This window comes from Orcinus orca, chromosome 13, assembly GCF_937001465.1.
Source record: "Orcinus orca chromosome 13, mOrcOrc1.1, whole genome shotgun sequence".
NCBI lineage: Eukaryota > Metazoa > Chordata > Mammalia > Artiodactyla > Delphinidae > Orcinus > Orcinus orca.
In genome coordinates this window covers 11,299,885-11,320,586 of record NC_064571.1, presented here as the reverse complement: position 1 = coordinate 11,320,586, position 20,702 = coordinate 11,299,885, and the positions used below count along the sequence as shown (strand labels likewise).

The 20,702-nt window shown below is 40.9% G+C and overlaps 1 protein-coding gene across 1 annotated transcript in view; it reads right to left on the bottom strand.

Moving 5' to 3' along the window:
• The window catches only part of MERTK (MER proto-oncogene, tyrosine kinase), a 112,990-nt gene that overhangs the window by 48,341 nt on the left and 43,947 nt on the right, over positions 1-20,702 (bottom strand). Inside the window, exons 5-7 of the mRNA XM_004276752.3 lie at positions 15,035-15,121; positions 11,616-11,731; positions 5,870-6,053 (exon numbers count right to left, since the gene is read on the bottom strand). Coding sequence (XP_004276800.2) covers positions 5,870-6,053; positions 11,616-11,731; positions 15,035-15,121 — 387 coding nt within the window. The remainder of the gene's footprint in view (positions 1-5,869; positions 6,054-11,615; positions 11,732-15,034; positions 15,122-20,702) is intronic.

The following is a 20,702-nucleotide window of genomic DNA, read 5'->3' as shown; positions in this document are numbered from 1 at the left end:
TAGGCCAAGAAGGCCAGCTGGGGATCAGCTCTGTGTCATTTGAGCTGTACAAGGCAGGGAACACTGCTGATCTCAGAAGGAAGCCACGTTTTAAAGTCCAGAGCCAGGTTACTAATGATCTGAACAGAGCTAATCAGTGAATAAATTTAAATATGTATGTGTATGTGTGTGTGCGTGCGTGCGTGTGTGTAAGACACCTCATGAATGAAGATCAGAGGGTCAAATACTATTTGCTGGGTTAGGTGACGAACCGTAGAATTTAGCGCTGGTTTTCACTCTCTGGTTTATAGTAAATCCTACACAAGCCACATAACCACTTTATGTCAAAATGTCTATATACGAGGATAATAAACGTTAACGCGCTTTTTAGGAAAAGTATGTATGCGGGTACAGTATGTGTATGAAATAATTTGGGAAACAAGTCAAGATCACAACTACATTCTTTTTTTGGGCGGGAAGAACGTGACTGTAGCTATTAAAACCGAAAAACATATGCCTCCTGACCAATATTTTCTTTCCACGAATTTAATCTAGAAAAGTTCTCCTGTAGGTAGTGTTATATTCATTGAAGCATAAGAGTGACAGAAAGGAATAAATGTAATGTTCAGTCAATAATTACGATATAATAAACTCTGATAATTTTCCAATGGATTACTCACTACCCCACACTGAAAAGAATTTGAGAGACCATGTAAATTGATATGAAAGAATATCTAATGGTGGGGGGGGGGGTGAATAAAACTGCAAAAAGGTACGTATCAATGATCCATTTTAGAAATTAAAAAATAAGTACTTTACATACAGGAAGAGTAAATATGCAATAATATACACCAAACTGTTGTTGTATTTTTATTTACGGGAGATTAAATTGTATATTTCTGATATACCTGAAAGGGAAACAAAAGGGCACTATAACCTCTTTGTCTCTGCTGATTCCAGGAGCAGTAATAATGAAGTTAGAGCAAATTTCAGCTTAGGAAATATATAGCTAAAGGTGTACCTATGAAACGAGTCACACAGTAGAATTTACAGGGAAACATGGCTGACTCAACATGTCTTTATGTCTACTCCCTCCTTAAACCCCTCTATGATGACAATAAGAAATTTAAAACAGTATAAACTCACAGGGTACAGAGGAGTCAACAGTGGAAGAGAAATGCCAACATACATATGAAAGCTGAAAAGCAGAGTAAGAAGGTGTAATTAGCTCAGTAAACGGATTCTCCCCAAAGAACCACAGAGAGGCTCAGAAGCAGAGGGCCAAGGGACCAGAGTGGGGACTAAAACTGGAAGATTGAAAGTTTGATCAGGAAGTAGCCCTCGAGATCCCTCTAACCTATTCCCACACACAGCTGGCAGGTATCCCTCAAATTCCCACAGGAGACAGGATGCTTTATTCTCTGAACTGAAAAGCTACTGGACTTGGGGCACCAGTAGAATGGAGGCACGATGAGGGGCTGACAACTAGGGAAATAAGAGGAAGTTCATACATTGACTGAGGGGGACTCCACCTCTGGCTCCTCCCCACCTGATCTTAGAGCATCAGCAGCTGTGTTCATATTCCTGAGGCAGCAGACAGGAGACTCAATTCTAGAGGAAGTAAGTGGTTCCGGGGGAAAGAAAGCCAATATTGACACTTGGGGGTATCCAAACTAAAACACTTAGGTCGCTGGCCAATCACCTGACAGTGAAGCCTACAAGCCCCACCCATGCTCACAGAGCTTCCCATCAATCGCTGGCTCTTCACTCTTCAATAGGAGAGACAGTGGAAGATCAGAAGAGGCTGGGGAGGCCTCCTTCATGAATGTCAGAGACCAGAACAAAACACAGGACAGAGCACTCAAGAGGAGGCAGAGACAACGTAGGGAACTAGAGAAAACTAAAACACAAACAAACAAAACCAATAATGAACATAGCCAAAGATAAGAAAAGGCTCTCATAATTGAGAACTGGAAAAAACTGTCAATGAAAAATAAAATTATTCTTATATATTACATTGCCAATTTCAATAAAGTATTCAACGGAAGAATTAGAAGATAAATCAAGTAAATCTCCAAAAGAAGAGTAGAATAAAAATTTTAAAAAGGAGGCCAATTTGAGGTAAAAAAAAATTGAGGAAGCAATTAAAGGAGTTTCAACAAATGTCTAATACAGTTATCTGGAAAGAAAAATAGAAGAACATTTTGAAAGGAAAAAATGTATAAGAAAAAGTCTCAAAACCAAAGCATTTGCATTCCTAGATTGAATGCCTATGATGACGAATGAAACAAATCCCACATCACAGCTCATTACAGCACAACGATTAAAGAGAAAAGATATTAAAGAAAAATTAAAACTAAAAAACAGTTCACCTAGAAAACTCAAGTTATCAAAATTCTCTACAATGACACATGAAGCTAAAAAACAATGCAGAAATACTTTTAAAATTTTGAGGGAAAATCATTTCCAACCTAAAATTCTCTATTAGGAAAAATTACCAATCCAGTATGACAAACAGACATGCAAGGTCCCACAGTTTTTATTTATATATATATTCTCTCTAGAGCTAACTGAGAATGTGCTCCATGAGAATGAGAGACAGTAAACCAAGAAAGACAAACGCCCAGGAGACGGCAAAGGAGTCACTAGGATGACTCTGGAGGAAGACAGGAAAAGAACCATATGAAAAAATTAAATATAAGAGTGGCTGGGCCTCACTCAGGGCCAGGAATAGTGCCTGTTCCTATCAATCAGCCTGGAAAATCTAATGATTCAAGGAGCACTGGGTAGAGTACACATAATGGTTTTGTCTCAATAGTGGGTAATAGTTGACCCTAGATGAAGCACTGCTCTGGTCCAGCCTAACAAATACTAAAAGCAATGCCCAAAAGGATCAGTCTTTTCCCATTAGCTTAACTGTGACCCCAAACAAAGCTCACTATTTATAAGAATACAAAAATATCTAGCACTCAACAAAGTAAAATTCACAATGTCAGGAATCCAACCAAAGATTACCAGACATGTAGAAAAATTGGAAAGTACTCTCCACAAGGAATATAAATGAATCAATCAAAACCACTCCAGAAATAAGACTGATGTTAGAATTAGCAGACAAGGACATTAAAACAGTTATTATAACTGTATTCCATATGGTCCAAAAGTTAAGTAGAGACAGGAAAGATACAAAAAAAAAACAAAAATTACAATGTGAGAGTTGAAATATATACTAGATAGAATTAATGGCAGATTAGATACTGCACAAGAAAAGATTAGTGAATTTGAAGACATAGTAATAGAAACTACCCAAAATAAAACACAAGGAGGAAAGCAGGGAAAAAAGCAATAGCATCAGTGAATTATGGATAACTTCAAGATATGATACATGGGTAACTGGAGTCCTCAAAGGAGCGGAGAGGCAGGAACAGAAAAAAATATTTGAAGAAGCAATGGCCAACATTTTCCAAATGTGATGCAAACTATAGACATGCAGACCTCAGAAGTTCAATGAACCCCAAGCCCAAGGGATATAAAGAAAATTACACCAAGGCACATCATAATTAAATTGCTCCAAATCAAATACAAAAGGAAAACCAGAGACATAAGACACATTATACACAGAGGAATAAATTAAGGATTACCAAAGATTTGTTATCAGAAACAACGCAAGCAAGAAGACAGTGGAGTAACCTAGAACTCTATACCTAATAAAAATATCTTACAAAATGAAGTCCAAAGAAACCCCTCAAAGGTAAAATAAAGATTTCTTTCAGACATACAGAAGCTGAATTTCTCACCAAGATTCCCACTATAAGAAGTAATGAAGAATCCTTTAGGAAGAAGGAAAATAATACCACATGGAAATATGTACAGATTTACACCAAAAAACTGAATAACACTAGAAATGGTAACTACCATTTGGGTAAATACCAAGTGGGTAAATATAGGTTTTTTATAATTATATAAATCACTCTAAAAGATTAGGACTCTTTGAACAAAAATAATAACAATCTAGTGTGGGTTTATAACATATGTAAAAGTAAAGTGAGTGACAACAATAGCATAAATATCTGGAGATATCAAAAGAAAAATGAAAGTATACTATGTTAAGGTTCCTACACTATACCTGAGGTGGTATAACATCCCCTGAAGGCATATGGTAATAAGTTAAACCTGTATACTATAAACCCTAAAGCAACCATTGAAAGAACAGAAGAAAAGAGTTATGGCTAAGAAGTCAAAAAGGAGATAAAATAGAATAAAAACATTCAATGAACCCAAAAGAAGGGGAACAAATTACAGACAGAACAAATAGAAGACAGATGTAAACCTACCCATATGAATGATATCATTACATTTTAATGGATTAAATACCCCAATTTAAAGGCAAGGATTGTGAAGTAAAGTACTGCCTGCATGAAATACCCATTGAATATAAAGATACAAGTAAGTTAAAAATAAGTATGAATAAAAGATACACCATGGAATCAAAAGAAAGAGTAAAATGGCTATTATTAATATCGATAAAATAGATTTCACAGAATATATTACCAAAGATAAAGAAAATAATTTCATAATGATAAAGTGGCCAATGTATTAGGAGAGCATAGTAATATTACATAGTTATGCACAAAATACCAGAACTTCAAAACATGTGAACTGCTAGAACTACAAATAGAAATAGATAAATTCACAGTTATAACTACAGATTTCAGTGCACCCGGCTAAATAACTGATAGAAAAAGGAGGCATAAAATCAATAAGAATACAATGTAAAAAACACTGTCAACTAACTTGACCAAGGTGACATTTATAGAACACTCCATCTAATAAGAGCAGAATACACATTCTCAAGTACACATGGAACATTGTCAAGATAGACCATGTTCTGGGCTGTAAAATTGAGTCTTGATACACTTCAAAGGATTCAAGTGATATGAATTATGTTCTTTGGCCCCAACAGAATGAAATTAGAAATCACTAATACAAGTATTTGGAAACCACGGTAGACACCTAAATAACTAATGGGTTAAGGAAGAAATCAAAACAGAAACCAGAAAGTTTTTTAAACTGAATGAAAAGGAAACACCATATAAAAATTGTTCTCAGAGGTTTTTCTTCCTCATTTAAGATATTTTACAATCTTGGCACTAGTTTCATTTGTGCAAGGATTAAGCCCTAACAATTTATGACCTAGACCTGTCCCACCGTCTGTATTAAAATTGGAGCACTGATTATGTAAGGCTGGAGTTAAGGGCAGGAAAGAGGTTCTGAGTAATCCAGAGCTCTAAATTGGAAAATAATGGAAACTGGACAATTCAAATCTAACATAACTACAATATTCATAGAAAAAATACAAACGCTTGGAAACCAAAAGCAGCACACAGAAATGAAAGTTTACAGATGTAAATAAAATTTGCTATAAGAAAATAATGTAGAGACAACAGTACCTACTTCATATGATTGCTATGAGGAGCTAATGAAATAATGCATGTAAAGTACCTAAGATGGTCCCTGGCATGTAGTAGGTGCTTATTGAACATTAGCCACTTCCACATTTATTAGTTTTCTTAAGTTTGATGCTATGAGTAATAACTTTCATATATTTATATTTTAATTAAAATAATATATGCTATAAAGAGTATGGGACTATTAATATCCTATGTAAAAGAAAATATTCCCTATACATAGTAAGTATAAAGTTTGTCACTAAACCCTTTTCAATTATAGAAGGAAACATCTTTCTTATTTTCATTGGTCACCTCCATAAAATTATCCTCCAGAGGCGAAGGCCACACAAAGAAAAAGTTAAACTCTGAATCAGGCCACTGGGAAGGATTTGTTTCATCACATGCCATCAGGCACAATATGCATTCTGAACCCCAGGAATTACCTCTTTCGGTCGTGCTGGCCAGAATCCAAGGGCTCACTGCGGACCAGCCGACTTCATTCATGCAGGACACACCGATGCTGTAATTCGCCAGAGCCTGCAGCTGCTCGATTTGATACAGATGTGGTGAAGCAGAGGTGTTAAAAATCATGACTGAGCCATGACTCAGTGGCTCAACTTCCTCGACCTAAATGAAGAGTAAAATTGTGGACCAGGCGTTAGTCAGGGGGCAGGAATGTCAGACTCGGGGCATTCATGCATTCGGTGTACATGGCCCTTCCTCTCCACTGAGGGGAAGTACCTGCTTCCTTTCGGGCCACACCTTAAATTTCCCACCAGGATCACTGTGTATTACTCATGCTACTCACTGGGTGCAACAATTGAGGACCTGATGAAAAATGCCTAAAATAAGTGTTCTCGCTCCAGCAGGTAACAGAGCAAATAATCGTCATCATAACACTATAGTTATTCTACATTATAACTTATAATAAAAGTAGCTCTTCCTCAGAATCACTTCGCTTTTTGATCATTGTTTTCATTTGTTTCACAGAATATGCAGTAAAGACAAGGGACTTCGTATGTGGGGCAAAACCTGAAATATTTACTGTCTGACCCTTTAGAGAAAATATTTCCCAAATCCTACTTTAGAAGATAAGATGCTTAATTTTTTTTTAAAAAAAATCTGTATTTCTTTTCATTATGTCTCCTGAGGAATTCTGCTCTTGCTTTGAGGCTAATTTTAGCATGTCCTTTATTCTTACCCCCCAATTCCCACTCCCATATAGATTCAACTCCAAAAGCAAACACAGATAGTATAGATTTTATGGCATTTTTTGGTGGGGAGATATAGGAAAGGGTCATTTGCACCTCACCCAACAAGCTTTTCTCCAAATCTTTTAAAAACCCATCAGCTCTTTCCCCTGAGTCCTTGTACCTCATCTTTCTCTCCATAAACTCCACCAGTCTCTCCACATCCCTCTCCATGTCTTCTGTATGCACAGGCAAGAGAGAGGGATTCCCAGCAAAATTCAGTCTTAGGCTAAACTTCCAGCTTTTCCTTTAAGGAAACCTCTTATCTGGGAACGGGGATCATGCAGAGTTTTCTCTCACTGTATGTTTTTCACAACTTCTAAAATATGTTGTACACATAAAATCAGAAAGACAAAAATAGTATTGGACAAAAAAGAAGCCACCAAAAACAATTTGGGGAAAAGAATCTTAAACCCACAAAATATATTTCTGATAATAAGGGGCTTGCAATTATGGGGTGTGGAAACAATGCTGTTATTTCAGGATATGTGTGTTTGCCATTTAGGTCAAGGGGCCACAGATCAACATTTTGGAATTCCAAATCCCCTAGTGGATACCATGAGGGCGGTGCTGGGACCGAGTCTCACCTCTGACTCAGACCCGCAGACTCTGCGGGGTGACAAGAGGGTACCAGTTGGCCTGAGGAGCCACCAGAGGAGAAACCAGGAGCTGTGTGCTTATCTTGGTGGTGGCTGTTGGCAGAAATCACTCTTTGTTTCTTCACTTTAGAGTCTGCACCTACTTCCTGCTGACCAAGCGCGGGAACTAAGGTGGAGGAAACCTTGGCTCCCCACCCCTGCCCTATTTCCGGAACAACGCGCTGGACCATTTCCAGGCACAGGGACACTCTTGGAGGGCATGTTCCTAGAAGAAGACGGGTTTCTCTGACAGTGCTCAGTGGGTTCTGGGGGAAAGGAGGGCATGAAACGGCAAGACATATGTGGGAGAGTTAAAAATAGAAACGGAGTCCATAGCCCAAAAATGGGTGAAGAAAGGAACTAATGCCAAGACCAGGGGAAGTGAGAGGGTGTGTCCTGCTAGTGGGTGGATGTGAATCTTGTCCAAAACATTCATTTGTTACCAAGTCAGAGTTTAAAATTGTAACAAACTGGGACTCTGCTACAAAATGATACTTGGTCCCTTCAGAAATGGGAATACATTGTTAATCAACAGAATGTGAAAGTATATAACTTGTGGAGCCAGTTTTGATCGACCTCACTAGGACTGCCAGAGAAAATAAAGGACACCCGTTTATATTTAAAGTTCAGATAGACCACCAATAATTATGGGTATAGGTATGACACAAAATCAACAGTGTAATTAACTTGTAAAGTAACTGGATTCTTATTTGCTAAATCCGGTAAACCTAGGAGAGATGGAAAGGAGAATGGGTGAAGGAAGCCTGAGCTAGCTGGTGGGGCACAGACAGGATAACCATGTCCTGCACAATAGGATCCAAGGTGGGCAAGAGGGGCTGCAATTTAGCAGTCTCAGGATGATTTTTCACGCCCTGGCCACCCAAAGCCAAGGCAAAGAGAGTGCAAGTGAAGCTTGTGTGATCATCCTCCACCTGTAGGGGTGACCTGGTGTTTTCAGACCACTCCACCACCCTACTCTACCTCCCCTCTACCTCACGTCTACCCTGAGACACACTCTTCTCCAAGTGGGGGCAGTACTCTTCCTCAGTCTCCCTGAAGGTAACACCCTCCTATGGGAAGGAGTCTCATGTCCTCTTGGACTCTTCAAACAGTTCAGTAACTGGAAACAATTTTTAAAAAGGCTGGTCCACACAGGGAATATAGCCAATATTTTATAATAACTATAAATGGAGCATAATCTCTAAAAATTTTGAATCACTATGTTGTGTACCTAAAACTATACCTCATTTTTTCTTAAAAAAAGGGCTGGTTCATGCTGTATTTGTGTCCATATGTAGGTTCAGTTATGTCCATATACAGGGAAACAGGCCCTGGTTGTTCCCAAAACAACAGAGTCCTGAAATATGTGAAGCAAAAAAACTGATAGAACTGAAGGGAGAAATACATAATTCAAAAACAATAGTTGAGACCTCGATTTCCTATTTTCAATAATAGATAAAACCATGAGGCAGAAGTTTAACAAGGAAACAGAATAAGTGAACAGGACTATAAACCACCTAGACCTAAGAGACATATAAACGTTCCACCCAACCACAGCTGAATACACCGTCTCCTCAACTGCACATGGAACATTCTCCAGGATAGAACATATGCAAGGCCATACAACAAGCCTTAATAAATTTAAAAGGATGAGGACTTCCAGGGTGGTCCAGTGGTTAAGACTTCACACATCCACTGCAGGGGGCATGGGTTCAATCCCTGGTCAGGGAAGTTCTGCATGCCGCACAGCGTGGCCAAAAGAAAAAAAAAAAAGATGGAAGTCATAATAAGTATATCCTCTAAACACAACCAACGAAGGAAGAAAACTTAAGAAATTCACAACTAAGTGAAAATTAAATGACACGCTCCTAAATAACCAATAGAACAAAGAAGAAATCATAAGAAAAGTGATCAAAAACTTGATTTTGAATGGAAAAACCCCCAAATACCAAATCTTATGGTATACAGCCAATGCAGTGCTTACAGGGAAATGTATAGTATAACTGCCTATATCAAAAAAGGAGAAATTTCAAATCAATTACCTAAACTTTCACTACAAGAAACAAAAAGGGGAAAAAAATTAAGCTAAAGTAAACAGAAGAAAGGAAATAAAGGTTAGGGCAGAAATGAATGAAACAGAATTTTAAAAAATAGAAAAAATTAATGAAACCAAAAGTTGGTTCTTCAAAAAAATCAATAAAACTGACCAACCTTTAGTCAGACTGACCAAGAAAAATAAAAGACAACTCAAATTATTAAAATCAGGAATGAAAGAGGGGACATCACTTCTAACTTCAAAGATAAAAAAGCTTCTAATGGAAGATTATGAACAACTGTATACCAACAAATTAGATAACCTAAGAAACGCACAAATTCCTAGAAACACACAAATTACCAAAACTGACTGACGAAGAAATAGAAAATCTGAATAGATCTATAACAAGTAAAGAGATTGAGCTGGTATTACTCAAAAAAACTTTCCACAAACAAAGGCCTAGGAACAGATGGCTTTGCTGGTGATTTCTACTAAATATTGAAGACAATTTCACATCAACCTTTCTCAAATTCTTCCAAGAAACAGAAGAAGTGGGAACGCTTCCCAACTCTTTCTATAAGGCCAGTATCACCCTGATACCAAAACCAGAAAAAGCTAACACAAGAAAACTACAGGCCAATATCTCTTATGAATACAGTCCCAATAAGGTAATGGTGATGACTGCAGAACTCTGACTATACTAAAAACTACTGAATTGTACACTTTAAATGGGTGAATATTATGGTATGTAAAATATATTTCAAAAAAGCTGTTCAAAAAAAAGGATATCCCTGGTGAGACTTTGTAGACACAAGGAGAATTCCTAACACTTACCAGTACTTGGGAGGTTTGCAAATAACGATGGACAAGATTAAGCAAGGCTGTGGGTAGCAGGGTGAGGGTGGAGGCTATTTTGGGGATGATATGTTTTTACTCTTCTGAGAAGAAACAGCTGTTACACAAGGGTGGGAGGCAATAAGAGCAGAGAAATGAGTTCCACTTGGTATTAAAAACATCTAGTTGTCAACACATAAAATTCTATGAAAGTCACTTCTCTCAGCTGAGTTGGCATGACTGGCCCATGTCAGGTTAATATGTTTTTACCTAATAAGACCAGACATTTATAAAACTAAGAATAATCCCTGACCTTACTGTATGGTCAAGTACAGGCAGAATGCATTCATGTTTTCAGCGGATAATCCATGTGTGTTCAACTACCTGTTCCCACCTGCAACGTCTTCCTGAGACACGGAGGAGCAGGTGGTCCTGAGCATTGCTTTGGGCATCAGAGTTTCCTGGGCTTGAATTCCGGTTTTGCCACTCACAGGCTGTGTGTGCACTGTGGCCCTGCAGTGCTGGTGTGGGTTCCAAGTTAAGATAATGTCTGCAAAGTCCCTGGGCCATTGTGGGCACTCGGTAAAAGGTAGTTACTGCTACCCTTCCCTTTTTTTTTTTTTTCGGTACTCGGGCCTCTCACCGTCGTGGCCTCTCCCGCTGCGGAGCACAGGCTCCAGACGCGCAGGCTCAGTGGCCATGGCTCACGGGCCCAGCCGCTCCGCGGCATGTGGGATCTTCCCGGACCGGGGCACGAACCCGTGTCCCCTGCATCGGCAGGCGGACTCTCAACCACTGCGCCGCCAGGGAAGCCCTACCCTTCCCTTTTTTATGAAATGAACACTCAGAGCAGAGCCTATCTCATGGCAAGGTGTCATTTTAGGATGGCTAACCTATATTTCTTACAGCTCTATTTTATACCAATTTTAGGTAGTGGTTAAAAGTGGGTGATGACTCTGTAAGGCCTGTAATGCCCAGGTTTCCCTGGAAGCCACAGGCTGAGATGCAACATTCAATAGTGAAGATGATCCACCTTGTGCTTGCCCTTCTGTCCTTCACGGCCACCAACCCAGGAGAAGCCAGGCTGCAGAGGACCTGGCTCCTTGGATTCCTGGTTACAAGCCAGATGGGTTTTTGTATCTTAAAAATGAATTCTCCCTGGTCTCATGACATTCTATCTCAGAAACATGTTTCTCTTCCAGTTGGCCCTGGACCATGCACAGGAAAGAGGCAGCATCACAGGGGCGCGGGGAGGGGCAGGGGCAGAACATCATAAAATGGTGCATGCCCAGTGGACGCTGATCGGGGGGAAGGTCAAGGGATTCTGAACGGGGGTGTTGAAATGATCTCAGCACCCATCCTCAGGAGGAAGAAAAATCAGGCAGACCCACTGAGCACCAAACAGCTACTTCTTTTCATTACGGAAGTTCACCTGAATGCTGCAGTCACTGAACGGGGAGTATCCGTCAAAACCGGGGACCCAGGAGATCAGGATGCTGTGTGCGGTACTGTTGCGGACCCTGACTTCAGTTGGCGGGGAGGGAATTGCTATGTAAAAAACAAAGACACACCACAGACACAATTATAAACCACGGGAGGCCACAGCTACCAAACAAATGCATTAATAATACCAAGGCTACTTCTGTTTCTTGAGACTGGGAAAATTAAACACAAGTTTTAAAGACGAGCCATCGTACCCCTAAGGGTAATGGTATTAGCCTACGGAAAAGTCTTGCAGTGATAGGATGGCTCGGCCAGGGCCAGAGAAGTGGGATGTAGACCTGCTTTCCTGACCCCTGATGAAGTGAGAAGTTTTAGCTGGACAAGGATGGGGAGACATCCATTTCCTGCTGCTGTATGCAGGGGCGTCACTGGGCGCCAGTGCTCTCAATGGGGGTGAAGAGCCATGGCGCTGCCCTTTTGGAGCTAAAGGCTGCGTTGGGGAGACCCACATTAATTGAGAATGAGTGCCTTGTGCTGAGAAAAGAGGGGTACCATGGGAACAAGCATGTGTGTCCATGCGTGCGTGCATATGCGCGTGTGTGATGGAGGAAGGAAGCTTTCCAGGCCGAGGAATAGGGGAGAGTCAGCTCAAGCAAAAGACCCAAGTGCATCTGCTTGCGGGGAGGGGAGGGCATACCGTAATGAACGTGCAATGACCTCAGCCACGGGTGGGACGTGGATAGATATTTAAATTAGAATCCAACAAGGATCTGAAGTTTGAGGGTTTTAGTTTCTTGTGCTATATTTAACTCTTTTTAAAAAAGGAAATATATATTAAAATCTGTGAATCAATATTATTTTTATTTATTTATTTTGGCTGTGCCGCACGGGATCTTCGTTCCCGGACCAGGGATGGAACTCTCACCCTCAGCAGTGAAAGCGCGAAGTTCTAACCGCTGGACCACCAGAAAATTCCCATACGTTTAACTCTTAATTAATGGTAATAACCGCACTTATAATCCAAAATGATGACTCATGTTTTTGAGTGCTTACTCTGTGCCCGGAACCTATGGACTTCATTAAACATGACTAGTCTGACAGGAAGAACCCTATCAGAGCAGCAATCTTACGATCCCCATTGACGGATGAGGAAACTGAGGACCAGAGAAGTTGAAAACTTGCCAAAGTGCACAGAGCTCATAAGCAGCAGAATGGGGACTTAAACTCGGGTCTGCCTGACTCCAGCACTAGTGTCCCTCAACAGGACGCTGGAAGCTGGTTGCAGGGGCAGCAAGCAGACCAGCGAGTACCAGCAGGGACTGGGGAGTGGGGTCACCACTTAGCCAGCTGCATGGCCCGTGGCACAGCTCAATGCCCTCTCTAAACTCAGTTCCCGCTTCTACTAAGGGCGGGGAGTGACCACACTGCTCCACAGGCTGGGGTGAGGATGAAATGCGGTAACGCACGTACAAGGTCTGGGGGAGGTGCGCTGGTGGTAAAGGCGAGGACAGGATGCGCAGGGGATGAGAGGGAAGGAAGGCTGGGACCGTGTTAAGCGCTCACTGGGTACGGTATTCAGGAGTTTCAGTTTTACCAGGAGACACAGACGGATGAATGGGAAAGAGTCAGTGTTTCGTTTGACTCACTTCCCTAGAGTATCTGCCTTTCCAGATCAAAGTTTGGCCACGTATATACCTCAGTTGATAACAGACGAGCAGGGAGTTTTGGTTGCTTTGATATACATGCTTAAATCAACGAAAGCCCCACACATAAGGTTTGGAAATAGGCTTTATTAAAATAAAGTCCTAGTTGCGACTCTGTCTGAAGCATAAAATTCAGGAAGTGCTTCTCATTTTATGGATTTTTAAACTTTACGATGTTGATATTTTATGAAAATGTCTTTATAAATTTATGCCCACGCGTGGATTCCCGAAATTCTCAACATTTCTTTTGAAAATTGTAATAATGGAATTCGTAATGAAGGAAGGAAGTTATTCAGTTCCTCTCCTAGTAACTTTCAGTTAGCTCATTTTTTTTCTTCCAATGAACTTTTTGAAAATGCCCTCTCATAGCCTCTTCTAGTTGATTTGCTGAAACTAAACCATCAGCACCTTTAAAAAGTATGTCTTTTGTAATTTTGAGTCTTCTGCTGTGCACTACCCACCCTTTAACTCATTATTAAACACATTCTACTTTTTCCCCTCTATTATCTCCCCAAGGATAAGACCAAAAGGAATATAAACTCAATATTGCCTCTCAATATTTAAATTAAGAACAAATAACATAGAGAACAGACTGGTGGTCACCAAGGGGGAGGGGGGTGGGGGAGGGATAGAATGGGAGGCTGGGGTTAGCAGATGTAAGCTTTTATATATAGAGAACGGATAAACAACAAGGTCCTACTGTATAGCACAGGGAACTATATTCAATATCCTATGATAAACCACAAAGGAAACGAATATTAAAAACAGAATATATATATATATATATAACTGAATCACTGCTATACAGCAGTAATTAACACAACATTGTGAATCAATTATACTTCAATAAAAATAAATTAATTAAAAATAAATTAAGAACAAATACTAAAACATACCATTTCCCTGAATTTCTATGAGAAAGGTTAAGGGAGATGAGTTGAAAGGGATAAAAAGACGGTTTTCCTTTCCTTTCAAGTTTCAGGTTTAAATACCTTTGATCCCACAAAAGGAGGAGGAATCTGATGATTGGTTTGGATTGTCCAATCCAATGGCAGATAATTGGACTGGAATGTCTCCACCAGCCTGGGGGAGGTTTCCAACATGCGCCTTTCATTCTGTTATATCCCACCTCAGAGGAAGCAAGGGGGGTGGAGGAGGTTAGGAGAGAGAGGGACAGGAGCCCTGTGCCCCCAGAAGAAGAGTGACTCTGACCTTCTCCTTCCTCAGGACAGCTGCTGGTGGAGACTTGCTTCAGCCCCAGATGCCCAAGGAAGGACAGAGCCCATCCTCAGATCAGTGCCCCAAGCTGTGCCCACCCTGGGGGCTCTTCAAGGAGTTATGGGGACTAGTTCAGGGTAGAAAAGGAAAAAGTGAAAGTAGGAGCCAAGATGATCCAGGGTCAGCATTTCAGACAATTTTCTTCTCCATCTGAGCAGAACTAAACTAGCTAATGTTGATCAAAGACAAGTGTCAGGCCCTGTTATGAGTACTTTTACTTGCATTATCTCATTGAACCCTCAAGAGGAGGTAGGTTCTGTAATTATCCCCATTTTACACAGGGGAACACCGAAGGCAGAAAGGTTAAGTGACTTGTCCAAGGTCACAAACGGAAGCCAGGACTCAGTCCCAGGTGGCCGGCTGCAGAGATCACACTGTACCCCCTAACCCCCGGAACATGCAGGGGGCACTCCACCCTGCCGCTTACCTTTGATGTTGATCTGCACGCCCTTGGACACGGTCAGCCCTTTGTCATTGTGGGCCTCACAGCTGAAGATCGCGGTCTCAGTCAGACCTGGAGGGGAAGGAGAGCTGTGAGACCAGCTGCAGAGAGACGGGCTTCTGTTTATCAGAATCCTATGGGGGTTTCAGCATCCTTTTACTTCTTGGTTCACTGCTTCAAGCCATAAATGCAAAGTTAATTAAAAATACGTGTTGGTGTTTGAAAACCAAACCTAGGATTAAACCCTAGGTACCAGGAGCAAGGCAACCATGGGCTTAAAAGGCAGCTGTGAGAGAGTGGCATGGACATATACACACTACCAAATGTAAAACTGATAGCTAGTGGGAAGCAGCCGCATAGCACAGGGAGCTCAACTCGGTGCTCTGTGACCACCTAGAGGGGTAGGATAGGGAGGGTGGGAGAGAGATGCAAGAGGGAAGAGATACGGGGATATATGTATATGTATAACTGATTCACTTTGTTATAAAGCAGAAACTAACACACCATTGTAAAGCAATTATACTCCAATAAAGATGTTAAAAAAAATTTTTTTAAAGGCAGCTGTAATTCATTAAAAGCCTTTATTTTTCCCCGATGATGAAACGTTAGGTAACAAAGCAGTATCATTTAGTTTTAAAATTTCTGCGAGGAGGGGTGGGAATCCCTGGCCCCCTAATCAAGACAAGTAGTTTCTGAGGCTCACACAGACACTCTCCTGCTTAGCACCGCGTCCACAGCACAGTATGGACACGTCAGGGTACCAGAAACAGCAGGATAAAAGTTACGGTTTTAAAAATTTCAGGTGATCTGTGGTAATGAATCCCTTTTTAATAGTAAAAATCAATGTATTCGTAAGGAATTATATAAACACAAGGCATCATTATTAATTACTTGAAGAAAAGACACTGGTGCTGAATGAAGAAAATTCTATCATTTCAGAGGTCTGAAGACATCTTGGAAATGAAAAAAATTAGTTGACATTAGTTTTAAGGAGAAAGGAAGAGAGGCAATCCAGATCTTGGTTTCTTATAATACTGTTCTCCAGTGAAAGGAACCAGAGCTCCTCGGAGAAATGGATGAATGTCAGGTTGGAGCAAAACACACGTGAGCCTGGACCAAAATATAACACAAACAGCACACACACACACACACACACACACACACACACACACACACACACACGGATGGGGGTACAGCAAAGAGACACGGGATCCAGCTGAAAGAACTCCCAATGGCCAAAGCTGGGACAAATTGAGCAAGAAAATAAAGTAGCATTAAATTGTAACCCAAAGTATAAAACAAATATCCATGAGTCTATATTGATATGAACAAATGATTAAATAAAAGGGGGAGAAGAGACAAATGCCCCATGCAGAGGGATTCCAAATGATTTTTATACAGACGCTCTGCCCCCAAAGAGGGGCATCACTCCTGACTCCTTAAGGCTGCACAAAGTGACTTCCTTCCAAAGAGGACAGTATGGAAAGGGGAATGAAAGGAAAACTTCTGAGTGAGAAACTGACAAACGTCCAGCTCAGCCAGATGGTCAAGGTCAAGACCAACAATGGTAAGTCGTGTTGACAGAATGTACCCTTGATATGATGAGAATGGCATTTCTCCTCTGCGGTCTGCCTCCTCCAAAACATATAACCCAAATCTAATCATAAGAAAAACGACCAAAAACATCAGACAGGTCCAAACTGTGGGACATTCTACAAAAAACCTGACCAGTACTCCTCAAAACTGCCCAGGTCATTAAAAACAAGGGAAGTTTGAGAAATTGTCACAACCAAGAGGCGCCTTAGGGAGACATAACAACTAAATCCTGGAACAGTAAAAGGACATTAGGTAAAAACTGAGGAAATCTGAATAAACTATGGACTTTAGTTAGTAATGATGTATCAGGAATTTCCAGAGATAACAGAATAATCAGTTATGTGCTAGTTTCAGGCTTACATTTACTGAAGGGACATTTCAGCGAGATAAAGAGGTTTGCTTTGGGACTTCCCTAGTGGGCCAGTCGTTAAGACTCTGTGCTGCTAAAGCAGAGGGCGCGGGTTCGATCCCTGGTTGGGGAACTAAGATCCCACATGTTGTTTGGTGCGGCCAAAACATTATTTAAAAATTGTAAAAAAGAGGCATGCTTGGAAGGGCTGCTCAGAAGGACACCCTGAGGTCCACTACCTCCCAAAGTCTCAAAAACACCTGTGAAAATCTCTCTGGAGAAGCTGAATCTACAAACCTGTTAGGGAACGTTTCATTCCTGATTCATTATGCTAAGTTCTAAAAGTAATGCAATGGGTATAAGGAAGTGAAATAATTTTTTATGGTACACTATACTGTGTCACATTAAATATAGTTGTTCAAAAATGATGCTATCAGTATTGGTTTATGAATTGTAACAAATGTACCACACTAATTAATGTAAGATGTTCATAACAGGGGAGTGTGGGCGTGAGGTTTATGGGAATAATCTGTACGAGATGGCACACAATTTTTCTATAAATCTAAAACTATTCTAAAGTTTTAAAAGATTATTTTTAAAAAGCACAGCCATATATTTACCATCTAGTTGAATCTGGAAACTTTCTCTCTGACACACAAGGTGCCTGGCCCAGAGCTTATATCATAAACTGGAGAAAGACAGATAAAATTCTTGAAAATACACCATCACTCACTTCTTGCCAGAAAGGCTTATATGTTTTTTTGTTTGTTTCTCTCTACTTGTGTAGGATATTTTCCATTGGATGATTTTAAAATCCAAAACTCGTCACTAATGAAGTCATTAAATATTTGAAACAAGCTGCAGAGGGAAACCCAGCCGGGAACCAGCCAGGAAAGACTGTCCACATTGGATGCCCACACAGTGAAGGCTGCACTGAGGCTGGGCCACATGGCCTGGGAGAAGTTCTAGGAAGAAATGCAAATCTGATCCCTTTCAAGTCAGTGCCTCTCCTGAGGGATTAGCTGTGCACAAAAAAATCAGTGTTGGTGGGTGTTTGTTCTTTTCCATCCACATGGAAGTCTGTCCCAGCAGCTGAGCTCTTTTGACTAGACTCTCTGTCCTAGAATTCTGTGGTGACCTTTGACTTCTCCTAAATAATTTTAGATCAGAATATGATAGCTACTTCAGGTATTTTCATTTTCCAAGATGAGGATTCCCCTCAGACTGGAGGAGAATCCTAAATCAGATTGCTTAATTAGATTCTCTAAATCCAAGTGCTAAGAAACTAAAATTCCAGGTAGGAACCAGCTCTTTCACATTGGGTCACCTCCTCTCGAATGAGAGATGAAACTAATAGATGGTGTGATGGTTTAGAAAATATTTATTTCACTGAAGAGGAATATTTACTTCAAACCCACCAGCCACATCTATAAAAGAACATCTGTAAATACACGGCCTCAAGGAGTCTTTGGATCTTCTGCTTGTATTCCTCCCAAAGAATTTTGAAAAATATATGTAGCCTCTTACACATTTTGAGGTTTGCATCTTAAACTGTTCATCATTTAAACAGCTGCAAAAAATGTAATTTCAGGTACCCTGGATATGCTGCTAATTTAAAGTAAAACCCCTTTAGAGTCCCATGCAATATACATATTACTGGGATGGCAGACCCAGCATCACCTGCTGAAATAATTCTCCCCAGAAATCAGAAGTTTTCAATCATGACTTTGCTACTTCCCCTGCAGAATTTTATCCTAATGGCATATATGTGTGTGTTTGAAAGTCACTGATAATCACCCTATGATACTTCTCGGTGATAAAATTACACTTACGTATTGAAATTGGAAAACAAACTTTCTTCTAGATTGATGACCTTTACAAGTATTATTTAGGGCACAACTGATCAAAACAATATACATGTAATTTTTTTTTTTTTTTTTTGCGGTATGCAGGCCTCTCACTGTTGTGGCCTCTCCCGTTGCGGAGCACAGGCTCCGGACGCGCAGGCTCAGCGGCCATGGCTCACGGGCCCAGCCGCTCCGCGGTATGTGGGATCTTCCCGGACCAGGGCACGAACCCGTGTCCCCTGCATTGGCAGGCGGACTCTCAACCACTGCGCCACCAGGGAAGCCCTATACATGTAATTTTTAAACATACAAAGCAAAATTTTATAGGAAGCACAACTCCTTTGCTGGACAAAATTTGGAATTTTCTATGTGGTAGTCTGGAATTTTGTTAACCTTGAGCCAATGCACTAGAGCAGCTGTTCTCAGAGTGTGGTCTAGAGGCTCCCGGGCATCCCAGAGATACTTTGGGGGGGGCCTCAAGTTGAAAACTATTTTTGTGAGAATAGCAATATGTTATTTGCCCTTTTCACTCTCATGCTCTCGGGAATGTATGATGCAATTTTCCATAAGGTGTATGATGTGTGATGATGTCATAGCTCTATGAGCTAATGAAACGTGCTTGTGTATTCTTGTGTTTTAATTTCTAATTCAGTAAATGGCAATAGGTGTATCTCACATAAACAAAAACTTGTAGGTTTTCAATCACTTTTAAGACAGTAAAGAGGAGACTAAAGCATTGGAGAACTGATGCCCTGTTGTGACTCCAGGTAAGGCAGAGAGAGGTCTTTTGTAAAGTAAGAAAGAGATGACAGGGAAGTAGAAGGTGAAAAAGAAAAACTGGCATAGAGTCAGGACTTCGGGCATTTTGTCAGGCACTGACTTTCGGAAAGAGGACACATACTGCATGAGGATCCACTGACCCCTCTAAGCCGTCACCTGGGGCCCCTGCTGCCAGTCACTTTCCCAGGCAGGCCTGTGACACCTGGCTTTTCACCTTAGCTTCCAGGTCATCAGCTCCCAAATGAGAGGCCCGTTTTGCCAGGCTACATGGACTCGCAAAACTTGGCTTATATTTAGAAAAATCAGCTTTGGCTCGGTCAGAAGACACTCAATCAAAACTTATATTTTGTACATATTTGAGCAGACATCTGCAGGCTAAAACCAGTCATTTGATTTCAATCGCTCTTGTCCAAACTCTTGGGAAACACTTGAGTACACACTACAAGTGACATTCCCAACTGGTTGTGAGGGCAAGAGGAGCCCTGCTAGAAAACAAGAGGATGGAGTTATTTCCTGGAGATCCACCATCTAGTTATAGATCGCAAAGATGAGTTAAGCCTACAGTTCTTCGGTCCTGCAAGGTTGATCAATACTGAGAGTGAAACCGCTCCTTGGGGAACATGATTTTAGGTTAAGCGGGAAGTCATTTTTCCTCTTCGTGTTTCTCTTCAGAGGACACACAAAGTCAGGAAGACGATCTGCAGCTAATTCCCTGGTACAGGGCACCCACTCCGATTCAGAACTGCCCACACGTAGCCAAACCATCTAGGAGAGCAGATCTGTCTGGGGGCTGAGGTGGTGAATGTCCACAGGCCAAAAGGATGCCAGCAGAGAGAAGTGGAAACTGCTTCCAACCCAGGTTAACTTTCTCCAGAACTGGATGGGCCAAAACTTAAGGCCAAATATAGGCTTCCTGGCTTAATGTATTCAGTGACCTTTCGTTTTTTTTGCTTAATGGCACAAGCTTCCTAACTGGAGACTCATTTATAAGCCTGGGTTGAACACAGCAACCCAGATGTACTAAGAAAGACAGCTCCCCCCCATCACTTTTCTGTTCTCCCTCGGGATGAACAATAATCAG